This window comes from Sceloporus occidentalis, unplaced genomic scaffold, assembly GCF_023333645.1.
Source record: "Sceloporus occidentalis isolate IW3139 unplaced genomic scaffold, rSceOcc1.0.p SCAF_4, whole genome shotgun sequence".
NCBI classification, from domain to species: Eukaryota; Metazoa; Chordata; class Lepidosauria; order Squamata; family Phrynosomatidae; genus Sceloporus; species Sceloporus occidentalis.
In genome coordinates, this window is record NW_028316984.1 from 164422419 (window position 1) to 164436808 (window position 14390).

The window sequence follows — 14390 nt, forward strand, 5'->3', positions numbered from 1 at the left end:
TCTCTGAAGATGCTAGCCACAGATGCAGGTGAAACATCAGGAATAAACTCTTCCAGAACATGGCCACATAACCTGAAAAACTCACAAAAAACTATGGATACCAGCTGTGAAAGCCTTCGACTTCACATTGGATATCCTTCCTCCTGAAAGTCGTTTCTGCCTTTCATCTAAACTAAGACATCTTTCTCCTTGCCTTCATGCAGAATCCCATCTCTGAATTCTCAATTCCTTGACATCTGTAGAGCTTTCTATGTGGATAGAACCTTGAATTTGAGGAAAAACTACTAGACTTTTTGTCTGCTACTCAAATTCGAATCTGGGCTTATCAGTTGCTTCTCAATGTCTTTCAAAATTGGTGGTCTTCACCATGTGCTTGGCATATGAACTCACCAAGAAAGAGCCTCCTACATCTGTCAGGGTCCATTTCTACAATGGCGGTAGCTGCCTCTTCAGCCCTCCTTGCTGGTGTACCACTGAACAAAGTTTGCTGTGCAGCTGTGTGGTCCCAGTTTCTGAGATTCGTCTCCTGCTACAGACTGGTTGCTCACTCCAGGGCTGATGCATCCTTTGGGAGACCAGCTGTCCATCTGACAGCTTCCTTAGCCACTCCTTTTAGTGGTAATAATTTTCTGCCCTCTTTTTCTTGTTGGTGGTTCAATAAAGTTCTACATTTACTTGCATACATACTTTGTATTGTGGCATGGACCCCTTGCCTCCAAGTGTAAGTAACTTGCTAGTCACCCATATGTGTGCTTCACAGAGACCATAAAGAAGGACATGTTGCTTACCTGTAACTGTTTCTTTGAATGGTCATCTGTGAATTCACACAAACCTGGCCATCCTCCCCTCATTGTGTGTCTTGCCTCTTGGTCCTCGGTATGCTGCTATGCAACATCCTTTGGAACTGAGACGAATAGGCAGGAATAGGGGGTATATATAGGGTGGGAGGAGCTACTGCTGAAAATTCAGGCCTAGCTATGCCAGTAGGTTCTGAATATGCTCTGCGCAGGTGCAGTAAAAACCATATGTGTGAATTCACAGATGACCACTCGATGAAACACAAGTAAGCAACCTGTCCTTACATCTAAGACAGAAAAAAAATCTTTCTTCTACAGGACAGAACATGGACAATCACTTCTTGAATTTGCCACTTTCTCTATTGCAGAAGCACTGTGGTGCAGAAGAGTCAGACAGTTTTTTGGTTCATGGCATCAAAAGCATTTGTAACCCCACTTACAAAATTAAGGATGCACCCTCTACAATAGTATTTGATCCATTCAGTCAGTGCTCGCCAAATCTATAAAGTACCTTCAACTACTCTTGCAAATAAAGAGCTCCTTACATTGGTGTGCTGATTATTATGACTTGCTTCAAGGGAACACATTCAGCAAATGCCAGTTAATGTTAATTTTCACTATAGATGCATTGTCAAGTGACTGGAGAGCACATGTCCGGACACTCACTATAGAAGGCCATTGGAATCTAAGCCCCATATCTCCATTCTTGAATTGGTGGTAAGGAAGGTGATGTGACCTTTTGAGATGTTGCTTTTTCAGTATATGATTGTGGTGGCAACGAGCAGCTCAACAGCAATGGATTATTATGTGAATAATTATTTATTACCTGATCCTCAACCATTTAGTATGCAACAAAATGGGGGTCTATCCATTGTGAGTGCAGCTGGCACCTGCTGTTTCTGCTTCAACTCTCCAGGCAAGTGACAGAGTAGCATGGGAGACAGGCTTATGTAAGGTCTATCTCCAGTTTTACAAGAGGAGGGCCTCATGCAAGGGTCCCAGGTTCCCATAAGATCTCAAAACTTGTGGGAATCTAGGGCGCGTTACAGAGTGCCGAAAAGCGGCGCTCTGCCTGCGCCGTCATTAGCTGTGCCGAGAAGCCCCAGCGGACAAACCACGAGGCTTCCTGGTGCAGCTAAAAAGAAGCGCCAAAATGGCGCTTCTCTATGTGTTGCGGCTATGATGCCGCAAGGCGCCAATGGCACACTCGCGGCGTCATATCTGCTGCGCGACGTGTGGACACAGCACGTCCGTTACGTAAAGGTGGCGGCCCCCATGTGGAACGGGGGGCCGCCATTTTGTATGGACTCGGTCCGTACTAGGGTTAGGGGCGTCCAGAAGTGACGCCCCTTTCTAACCCTAGTGCAGATTGAGTCCATACTATTATGCCCGTCTGTAACGGGCCCAAAAGTCTCCCTCCTATGGTGAAGCTGAAGGTGGGCTTTATGTAGTTCTGCTTCATATTCTGGTCAGTCTTGAGCTGACTGGGCAACAGAGGGGGTTATCCCTTATTGGTGCCAGAAAAACCTGACAACCCTACGGGTGACCAGTTTAATCACAGATAAAGGTAAGTATGAGTGCATTATGTAGGAAACGCCTTGTATGGATTTTGTTATGCATATCTCATTTCTTTCAGGCTGACACTTTTTTCTAACTCAGCTCCCTCCCTCCCTGAGCCCTATCTTGGAACCATCTAAAGCCTGCTGCGACGATTTTAACAACTTCTTTGCGGATAAAATCTCTCGGATAAGGGCTGATCTTGACGCCAGTATTTGTGCAGATCCTGCAGGAGAGGTGTCCGAAGCGTCCGTGGCCCCTGTTATACTGGATCACTTTGAGTTTGTTAGTACTGAGGAAGTGGACAAGATCCTTCGAAGTGTTAGGAGGACGACTTGCTCCCTTGATCCCTGTCCCTCATGGCTGACAGCTCAGGGGGGAGATGTGGTGCGACTTATGTTGCATCGCATAATTAACACATCTCTAAGTGAGGGTCAGTTTCCATCTAAATTAAAATTAGCCGTGGTCAAACCCCTGCTAAAGAAGCCCTCCTTAGACCCCCTGATTCATAATAACTATCGGCCCATCTCGCTGCTGCCTTTTTTGGGGAAGGTGATCGAGAGAGCAGTCGCTTTCCAGCTTCAATCGATCTTGGATGACACCGATTTTCTGGACCCATTTCAAACCGGCTTCCGGGCGGGCTATGGAGTTGAGACTGCCATGGTCGCCTTAGTTGATGACCTCCGTCTGGGCATGGACAGGGGGAGCGTGTCCCTGTTAGTGCTCTTGGACATCTCAGCGGCCTTCGATACCATCGATCACGGTATCCTTCTGGGACGCCTGAGGGAGTTGGGAATTGGGGGCACTGCTCTACAGTGGTTCCGTTCCTACCTCTCAGGCAGATCCCAGATGGTGGAGCTGGGGGACTGTCGCTCCGATAGCAGGGCCCTGACATCTGGTGTCCCTCAGGGAGCGATTTTGTCCCCTATGCTATTTAACATTTACATGAAGCCGCTGGGAGAGATCATCTGGAGACATGGGGCGCGGTGTTATCAGTACGCTGATGACACCCAGATAATTTTCTCTATGTCTCCGACTGATGCAGTAACTAAGGATGGCATCTCTCCTCTAGATGCCTGCTTGGCGTCGGTAATGGGCTGGATGAGGGAGAACAAACTCAGTGTGAATCCAGGGAAAACGGAAGTACTGGTGATAGGTTCCCCGGCTTCGGGTGGTGAAATCTGTCACCCGGTCCTGAATGGGGTCATGCTCCCCCTGAAGGACTCGGTGCGCAGCTTGGGAGTGCTCCTTGATTCGTCGCTCCAGCTGACTTCTCAGGTGGATGCGACGGTCAGGAGTGCTTGTTATCAGCTTCGGCTGATACGCCAGCTGCGTCCCTACCTGGACCGTAAGGACCTTGAATCTGTCGTACATGCTTTGGTAACCTCTCGATTGGATTTCTGCAATGCGCTCTACATGGGGCAACCCTTGTACCAAACCCGGAAGCTGCAATTGGTGCAGAATATGGCAGCTAGATTGGTCGCTGGTAGCTCCAGGTCGGACCATATAACACCTATTTTAAAAGACCTTCACTGGCTGCCTATCCGCTTCCGAGCTCAATACAAGGTGTTGGTTTTGACCTATAAAGCCCTAAATGGCTTGGGCCCAGGGTACTTGGAGGACCGCCTCTCCGCATATAATCCGCCCCGCACACTCAGAACTTCTGGGACTAAATTGTTGGAGGTCCCTAGGTCTAACCTTGTACGGACTTCACAGAGGGCTTTCGCCATCGCTGCCCCTTCATTCTGGAACAAGCTCCCTGTAGAGCTTCGCTCCGCCGCCTCACTAGTTACTTTCAAGAAAAACTTGAAAACGTATCTATTTCGGCTGGCCTTCCCACCTTAGTTAGATTGTTTGTTTATTTCCCTGCCCTCTTTTTTCCCTTTCGACCTCGGATCGATGTCAATTATTCTCTCCTTCTCTTTGCCCTTGACATGTGTATTTTATTGATTTCCTGTTCCTGTTTTTGTTTTTTGCAGACTTTTTATATTGAATTTTTATCCTGTTTGTAATGTTTTTAAATTTTCTAAGCCGCCTTGATCATATTTTGGAAAGGCGGGGTAAAAATAAAATTTATTATTATTATTATTATTATTAAAGTATTTTTTTCACCATCTTTAGCAGGTTCAAGGAGTCACAGCCCAAGCAGACAGCGAGGTGCATCTGGCGGAGTGACTAAAGATGGGGAAGAATACAAGCGATTCAGCCATGGTGTTATTGCGGCAGAACTGCACAGACTGGCAGAGAAGCAGGCAGCTAGGCAGTACTCTCCACCCAGTCATATAAAGCTTCTTACACAACAGGTACATAACTAGTTGTATTCTCCACACAGCACTGAAATAGGATTTGGTAGCTAAGAACTTCCTAAGGCAGCAAAATAATGAGGTTCAGCGAGTGAATGAGGGGAGAACAGATTGATGTTTCTGTGAGAATTATTTTAATAGATGTTGAGCAGCAGTTGATAACATCACTTAAAATGCTTGTTATATGTTGTTTGAACTATGAAGGATGTGGGCGGGAAATAAAATACTGTAAAAACATTCCCTTTGAATTAGACAAACACCTAATACTGAAGGACTGGTTACCTGAAATCTGCATTTCCTGTGTGAACAACTAGTGCCAGACAAAGGGAGAGAGGAAAAATAACAAAGCAAACTGATGGAATACCCAGATGTATGATTCTGATACAATAAAAGTAAGCAATTGTGTTGCATGTGCTTGGCTTGCACTGGCTTTTGGAAGGTGTTGGAAGAAAGTGTGATACACCTGTTTTAAATGTTAAGCATGCTTCTGGCATGAATAAAGACAGTTAATTGGGGAAGGAGAGGATTCAGAGACCTGGTTTAATCTTGTTATCATTCCACATACTTGAATTGTAAGGAGGGGCAGAAAAAGTCACTACATCTGCCTCACACCAACCAACAGGTGCATCTGACTTTTTAAAACAGCAGGTCATTTGCTGCATTGTCCTTGGATTTCCTCTAGCTGTGAAAAGAAGATAAATACAGTTGTAAAGAGGAAAGAATGGTGTATGTCAGCAACCATAGTAGCAGCTCTTGCTGCTCCTTACACTTATTTTTCACAAGAGAAGCATTGACTCCTTAAATCTGTGCTGTTTTGAATGCAATTTAAAGGGAGCCCATATTATGTTGGGTGTGTAAGGACTACTAGGAGTCCAAGTAGACCACAAGTTGAACATGAGTCAACAGTGTGATGCGGCAACTAAAAAGGCCAAGACAAACACAAGCATCTCCCCCGTGACAAGGGGGCATCAATGGAGAGGATCAATAAAAGTATAGTGTCTAGATCAAGAGAAGTAATAGTGCTACTATATTCTGCTTTGGTCAGGCCCCACCTGGAATATTGTGTCCAGTTCTGGGCACCACAATTCAAAAAGGACATTGAGAAACTGGAGCGTATCCAAAGGAGGGTGACTAAAATTGTGAAGGGTCTGGAAACCATGCCCTATGAGAAACGACTTAGGGAGCTGGGGATGTTTAGCCTGGAGAAAAGAAGGTTAAGAGATGATATGATAGCCCTATTTAAATATTTGAAGGGATGTCATATTGAGGAGGGAGCAACCTTGTTTTCTGCTGCTCCCGAGAACAGGATCCGGAACAATGGATGCAAGCTACAGGAAAAGAGATTCCATCTCAACATTAGGAGGAACTTCCTGATTGTAAGGGCTGTTCAACAGTGGAACACACTCCCTTGGAGTGTGCTGGAATCTCCTTCTTTGGAGGTCTTTAAGCAGAGGCTGGATGGCCATCTGTTGAAGATGCTTTGATTGAGATTTCCTGCATGGCAGGGGGTTGGACAGGATGGCACTTCCAGCTCTACAATTCTATGATTCTATGACATTGCACAGTAGTTATAACCACAATAGTAATTGGTCAAACTATTTCAATTAATAAAACCTTAACAAAAGTGGAAAGACAGAGAGCATGTTACATCATTTGTTAGAGGAATGCATATAGAGGTAACAACTAACAATAGTATAAACAATTTGTATGCAAACAGAAATAAATACTACCTTTTTGATTTATTTATTGCTGGTAATTCTTTGTGGCCATAGAGCATGAGGTACCCACAAAAATATTTAGTTGGGTATGGCAGTAACTCTTTTTGAAAGTTGTTGTTGTGTTTCTTCAAGTTTTTCCGACTGATGGGGACCCTAAGACAAACCTACTACAGGGTTTTGTTTTTTTTTTTTTTTGCAAGTTTCTTTGGGGAGGAGTATACCATTACCATCCTCTAAGCCTGAGAGAGTGTCAGTTGCCCAAGGTCACTCTGGGTTTCATGGCTAAGCAGGGATTGAACCCTGGTGATTTGAAAGCTACTCAAGAAAAAAAAACTTTTTAGTGTTGGAAGAACCTTATATTTTCCTTAATTTCCTGGGAATTGGTGATGTTCTAGTGAAAGTGCTCTTGATTTCTTCTAGAACTATTCTAGAACATGGCCACATAGCCCGAAAACCCCACAAAAAACTATGGATGCCGGCCATGAAAGCCTTCAACTCCATGCTCTTGATTTCATTTTTGATCTTTAGAAGCTTATCCTCTCCTGCTAACTTTCATTCTACCACTTTGCTACATTTCCTGGCTTTTAAAATGAAAGAGTTTGTACATAAACGGAACGATTGTGACCACATAGTCATGCTGTTCTGTAAACTGATATTTGATCATTTTCAGCCTCTGATTTCCAGTAACTAAAAATTGTTTCATATTTGGCTAAAATGAGAGGTATGGTAGTAAATTCTGCAATCACATACCTATATCTCTGCATTTTCATTCTCCATACATTAATGTTAGAGTTGTTGGCATTCTAGATGACAGCGGTTCTTGAGCTTTAGGCTGGTTAACTCAGTCAGATAATTTGGTTTTTCAGTTAAAGGAAAATATTATGATAGCTATCATCTTCCAACTGTGTATTTTCCCAGCCCTTTGGCAGTTAACTGTAGCTCATTTTATTTCCATGGAACATATTAGAAACAGCAGCCAGGAGAGTAGAGCTGAAGGATTATAATGTGCTGAACAGATCTTTTATTAACATAAGGCAGAAGGGACAGTAATTCACTTGCTTTGTTTTTATTGTGGTCCATGATTCTATTCCAGACATCTCTAGTTGAAGGACTCCAGTTGTAGACCTTAGAAAACTTTTAAACCTGGAAAGCTGGTCCAATCAGGAATAGACTGAGGCTAGATAGGCCAGGAACCAACTCAATACAGAACACTACCTGTGTGCACAGTCCTCATAATCATTTGTCCACAAACCTAATGAGGTTTTAGATTTGAGTTTCTTGAAGAATAGTCCTCCCTCCCCTGTGGAGTTTCTAAAATAATTTACTGTGGCACACAGAATAGGGCTATCTGTTGGGCACACACATGCAGGTGTCTAAGCACTCCTGAATTGGGAACAAATTTTACAAATAGTTAGAAACTTCAGTTTTATTCAGTTGCTGAATAAAGTGACTGCCAGTTGGCTAAGTGGTTTTTTTACACAGAACACAGGCTTGTGATGTAGACTGTTGTATAGGTATTATGCTTATGGGGATGTGCTTTCTTTACTTAAAAATCTGGTTTTTCTGTGCAGTATACTGTGAGTGAGGTGGTTTTGTGTGAGGTCTTTTATCAGTGGCTCTTGTGTGTGTGTTGTATTTGGTGGGAAGCAGTAGTTACTCCTTTCGTTTCCTAGGCTGCAGCACTTTGTAATTATTTGATGGTAAGTGCAAGAATGTGTGGAGTTGGCCCACCTTGGTAAAGAGGAGGGGAGATTTAGTAGGAACTATGACCTTCTCTATCAATTAGTGTGTGAAAATTCAGGGATTGGCTATCACCAGGAACAGCTCCAGCTTTTCCATCCAGTGAGTCTGTTCACAGGGATAACATTGGACCACCCAGGCGAGGGCTGGAATGTGATATATCTCTTTTCTGGTGAGGCAGCCAAATACTAAAAATCATGCAGCCAGATTTCCTGAAACTGCTGATAGATGCTCAAGAAGATGGGCTTGGGGGCAAATCATTCCCCTAGCCAAATGGAAACATGAAAATGTGGTAATTAATATGAACTTAGCAATCCTGATGCAAAAGCAGAGAATATGGAGTATAGCCCTAAAAGTATATGTGAAGTGCAAATGATAAAGTGGACTGCAGTCTATGCAAACATTTGGCAAGTAGTATTTGTTAGCTTTTAAAGTGCCACAAAATTTTGGTTCTTTTTAAAGTAAAGGAACATTTTAAGAGCATACCAAGTTGCTTTCTTTCATCCTACGTTCTTTTCACTGGACGGTTTTCTTTTTAATGTGACAGAAAAACATAATGGAAAGTAATTCCCTGACAGTGTCAAGGGCCCTTCTGCTTGTGGATACTTTAGTTTAGAACAGTGGTTCCCAACCTGTGGGTTGGGACCCCTTTGGGGGTAGAATGACCCTTTCATGGGGGTCGCCTAAGACCACTGGAAAACACCTATTTTAATTACAGTCATGAAGTAGCAATGAAAATAATTTCATGGGTTTGGTTCACCACAACATGAGGAACTGTATTAAAGGGTCGCGGCATCAGGAAGGTTGGGAACCACTGGTTTAGAAGATGAGAGGTGTCTGTGAAACAGACCTATTCTACTGCCTTCCAGCTGCAAAGGTTTTTGTGCAATTAGAATGGACCTTGTGATTTGAAGGAGACCGCTAGTTGAACCAAGTGGAGCTTCAAGGAACTCTGATTGTGGGAAGGATTATTCTCTGTTCATCAAACATTTGGCACATCCATGTGCTATTGAAATAGCTCCTACTGAAAAGTTTTGAGGCTAAGAGTACTTAATTCAGAATTCTTTTAGTAACAGCAAAAGGCAAATAACCATTTGCTACAATAATTTAAAAAAATTATTAAATGGATGAATACACTGGAGACACTACAAACAAATCTGCAAGTTTGTCAGTTTTCCCAGGAATGTCTCTGGCAGGTCTTTGTCTGGAACGTTTTCTGGAGACTAGAACACTTATGCTTTTTATGCATGTGCATATCCTGTAAGCTGGTAAGCTCAGCAAGCAGGGAAGGAATGTCATGGGCCTGTAGCCAGATCAGCTTTGGTACAGACACAGATTTCACACCTCTCAGCCCCTTTAGTCCTTGCTCTCATTTTCCTCTAATTTATGGTAGTAGATGCATGAAATTGCATTCATGCATACTTCATTTTCATGAAGTAAAGTTACTTGAGTGTAGATTTGTATTGCATGGTGTCACCGAAAATGGGACTCAGTCAAGATCAGCATAGTCTTGGAACAAATCTTTATCTATCCTCTTCCAGAGGCCCTAGTGCACACCTGGATATTACAAGTGCAAAGGCAAAGAAACAGCAACACTGTTATTTTATTTCTCCCCTAACTTCTGATCACTGATCCAGTGCAACACATTTACAGAGAACTATACATAAAACATATTAATATTTGCAATAGGAAAGTGGTTGTGGGAAAGGTTAAGTACTTGTTTCTTCCGCTCTTTGTGGGATGAAAGAACTTAGAACTTACTGTCTGATGCTGATTCTCATACATACAGCTGTAGCATACTGCTGAGAATAAACAGTTTGAACTAAAGTTGGTATTAGCAGTGAAAAATAGCAATCTAGCTACAGTTCAAAAAGGTTGTACTGTATCTGGACTGAGTAAAAAGTGGTTGCTGGAAAAAAATATTGTAGATTAAGTAGTGCAGCATCCAGTGCTACATGAGCAAATAATATTTTCCTTTAGGGCAGAATAATGGCATTAGAATACTGGGTAGGCATAATGTTGTTAAAGGAAGGGGGAAATTGGTCTGTTTGTATTGATCTCACATTTATGGCTGCATGTAATAAAGTTTAGAAACCTCTTTGGTATCAATATGATATAAAATGTGAATGTACATTATCACAGTAAAACACACTAGGTAAGCAATACCACCTTTCAGTAAGCTCCTGTTAGCAGGGTGAAAGTGTAAGAAGAGCAACAGTTTCCTTCTTTCTTTCCTTCCTATTTTTTCAAATACCTGTTCCCTTCTAAATGTGACTAGTGAAAGGAAATCATCTATTCTTCCCAGGTTGGTGGGATTTTCCAGGACAGGGAGGTCTCCTGGAGCTGTCCATTATTTCCAAACCTCTGAATACTGGAGTTCTGACATTGGAAATGCAATTGCCATGGCTAAATGGCTTGGGCCCAGGGTACTTGGAGGACCACCTCTCCCCATATAATCCGCCCCGCACACTCCGCTCAACAGGGATGAAATTGTTAGAGGTCCCAGCGACACGCTATGTGAGGACCTCACAGAGGGCATTTTCTGTCATGGCCCCAAAATTCTGGAATAGTCTCCCAGACGAGCTCTGCTCCACCACATCTTTAGGTCTTTTTAAAAAGAACTTGAAGACATATTTCTTTTCCCAAGCCTTCCCACCATGAAAAATCATTCTTTCCCTTACCCCTTTTCATTGACGACCCTGGATTGTATATATTGACTTCCCCCTTTTCTCTGGCCCTTTGCTGTTAGTGTTGTTGTATTGTTTTTAATACTGTTTTTAACTGATTTTATTGGAATGTTTTTATATGCTGTTGTTTGCCGCTTTGATCAGGTTTTGGAAAAGCGGGATACAAATAAACTATATTATTATTAATTTTGCTGGAGCAGGTCATATCTTCTCATCTGAACTTGGAGTTTTTGCACCAACCTTGTGGGGAGGGACATTAAATCCTTTCTATGGCCCCTAGGACAGACTAATACTTAATGGTGAGGACAGGGAAATGTCTAATTAACAAACTGTAAGCCGCTCTGATAGCCTTTTGGCTGAAGAGTGGGGTATAAATAATAATAATAATAATAATAATAATAATAATAATAATTTGCTTTTAAACCCATGACATATTTCAGATTGATAGTATAAAGATGAATTATTATTATTATTCTTTATTTATATAGCGCTGTAGATTTGCACAGCGCTGTACATAAAAACAACAAATATAAAAGAGTGAAGTACTGTACTCTTAGTATATACAAAAGCCATTAGCTATGACACTGAACTCTGATATTTTTTGTTTACTTGACTTGACTCTGCTATAGAAATTTTGTGGTCTTTGAAATTCTTTGTGTTGACCTTTTTTCTGTGTCTATGCTAGAAGCTTTGAATCTCAATATCTGTACCAAATCCATCCAAATGTTTCATGGTTTGTCATGAAGTGCAAAGTCTAGAAAAAAGTGTCACTGCTGTAAGCAATTTCTTCTGAACAATTGCAATAGATGGATGAAGTATTAGTTTTCCCCAGTCTAATGCCTCTGAGATGTATTGGATTTTCAACTTCTATCATCTCCCACCAGTATAACCATTTCAGCCCAGTACCCAGTGGGCAATCATAGACATTAATGAAAATTACTGCATTGTTCTCTTATGACAGAATTATTTTGGCAGGTTGGAATGCTGGTTAGAATTGAGACAGTTTGAAGCCTCTTGCAAGTAAGCACAAGCAGTCTCTTTCTAATACCAATAACCGGTGATTAAGATAGCATTTTGCTGGTTTATAGAAGGTGGGGCAGATTCATGGCAGCTGAAGCTTCTGGTTCCCTTTTTTTCTTCCTTCCAGTTGGCTCTTTCAAATAAATTCTGATCTTCAGTGTGCATTTGTCACAAAGTAATCACTTGCTTCTGGGCCAATAAAATGTGTCCCCCCTTCCAATAAAATGTTTGCTCCATGAAATTCTTCCATTCTCCCCCCCCTTGAATTCATAGTAAACTAAGGATGTGACAGTCTGAAAGTTCCTCAGCTAACTGAGAATAATTGTCATTGCCAGATAATTCAAGGGAGAATCCTGTTGTACAGATGCATAATATATTAGGGGTTGCCCGAGAAATCCTCTAAATTGGCTAATTATAGCAGCTGAAACAAGTCAGCGCAGGAGGACTATGCTGTCAAAATGAACGAAGCTGATGGGTTGGCTCAAATAAGCCTTGTGTGCTCTGAATCCATTGCCTGTATTTAATTCTGCTGTAATTTAAACACCTGTCTATGTGGAATGTGTGAAATGTCCTTGCCTACCACATTCAACTGTTTACACACCTGCCTCACTTGGAATAACAGCTTTAAAATAAACAGCATTTTCATATTAAAGGAAAGTGCACCAAGGTAGCATAGAAGGGGAGAAGGATGGGATAGAAAGATGGAACTGATGTACCTTGCTAAGGAGAGATGACTGTATTAAATTTTCTTCATGCAGGACTTCTTTGCTGTAAATAAAGCCTCTTATGATAGATAAATAGAACAATGCTATACTAAGGAAGTAAATTCTTCACTCAAGTTAAGTGTTGCAAAGTGAGCACATATTTTAGATTTTTTTTTTGCAAAGCTTGTCAATTTTTGATAATTGAGGGTGAGAGAAAGAAGATGGGTAATATATTAAAATCCCACTTTTTGATCCCCTGGCTCCATTTTGGATTTTGAAAATCTCAAATTTTGTATCCAGATCTTCTCAGGAAGCCAAATTTTGTGACACGCCAGATATTCGTTTGTAGTGATATGTGAAGGTATTAGGCATCCTGGTTATGTTAGTAGTTATGTATGTATGTATGCATGTATATTTTTGTTTTATGCCTTCAAGTCATTTCTGACTTTTGGTGACCCTAAAGTGACCCTGTTGTGGGTTTTCTTGGGTTGAAAATGTGTGACATGTCCAAGGTCATCCATTGGGTTTTCATGACTGAACAAGGATTTGGACCTTGGTCTCTAAAGCCATGGTCCAGTGCTCAAACGAGTGCACCACACGCCAAATCCCCTAACATATGTATCCTTTGTTTTACGTTTTGGAATAATCCTGCAAGGTAGAATAAACTAAAATAATGGGATGCTTTATACTTCTCACTTGATTAAGCAGAGGTAGGCATGAGCCTGGTGCCCATTGATCCACCCTCCTACTGGCCATTTCCTTTTTTCCTTCTTGGCGTGCTACATTCAGCACTTCCTAGGTTAATTAGCCATAATTTCCCCTCCTATCTAAATTACAAAATGATGGTTACCATTATTAGAACATGCCAGAATCATAAACATGGTTTGAATTAGGATTAAGAGACTGAGTTGTTCCAGTTCTAGCTACTACCATTTCCTAATTTAGACATGACTAAATTGAGACAGGAAACTATGGCTCATTAACTCAAGAATCACTGAATCATGGCACTCAGGGAAGGAAGGAATGGCATAAGGAAAAAACATGCAGCCACAAGACTTTTGCATATCTCATCTTATTAAACCGATGTATGCATTTCCTGCCCATCACTACCTAGTACACGTGGTTTTCCCAGTCAGTGAAAGAGTGGAGCCAAGAAGAAAGGTTTAACGTAGAATGCAGAGCCAAAGTGAATGCCCTGAGAGGAGGGTATTCCTCCGGTCTTAACTGTGCATTCTTGGAGAAGAACAGTATTAACTGGGTTGCTTCTAGGACACTTTAGGAATAATGGCCTTTGGCACTTTATTTTTCATTTTCCAGCTTTCTTTCCTATTCCCTAAAGAGCCACATCCCTTCTGTCTGGGATTAGTCAAGCAAGGCAGGTATGCAATTCAATATGTTTGTTGGGATTACAGCGATAGGAAAGAGACTCAAGAATAGCATTAACCTTTGCAAGGTTACAATTTGGTTCTGTCCTTTACCACTTCAAGAGCATACTGCCTCTCTCCTCAATCTTTTTGCCTCTCTGAATTGGGGAAACATACACACGATAGGACTTGGTGTCCCTCATTGAGCATCACTGCCATCATTGCAGGTATAATAATAATAATACGTTTTATTTATAATTCCCGCTTCTCCCAAGATCGAAGCAGGATTCCAATAGAATATAAAACAACAGAATAATATAAACACTTACTACTTAAAATATGATCATCAAAAATAATAATAATTTGTTAAAAACAGTCTATAAAACATTATCAATGTAGCAGCATACAGTATCAATCATAACATATTTTAGTCTTGATTTAAATTCTATAATATATACTTTATAACGAATTGGAAGGATATGCCAATTGAAAAAGGTATG

General features: G+C 41.5%; 1 protein-coding gene across 4 annotated transcripts in view; it reads left to right on the forward strand.

Moving 5' to 3' along the window:
- The window catches only part of TTLL5 (tubulin tyrosine ligase like 5), a 295829-nt gene that overhangs the window by 167377 nt on the left and 114062 nt on the right, over positions 1-14390 (forward strand). For 3 of the 4 annotated variants that reach the window (XM_089522251.1, XM_089522249.1, XM_089522250.1), the window contains one exon: positions 4476-4657. In XM_089522251.1, the coding sequence (XP_089378377.1) occupies positions 4476-4657 (182 nt within the window). The remainder of the gene's footprint in view (positions 1-4475; positions 4658-14390) is intronic. The other variant, XM_089522253.1, reaches the window with a different exon arrangement.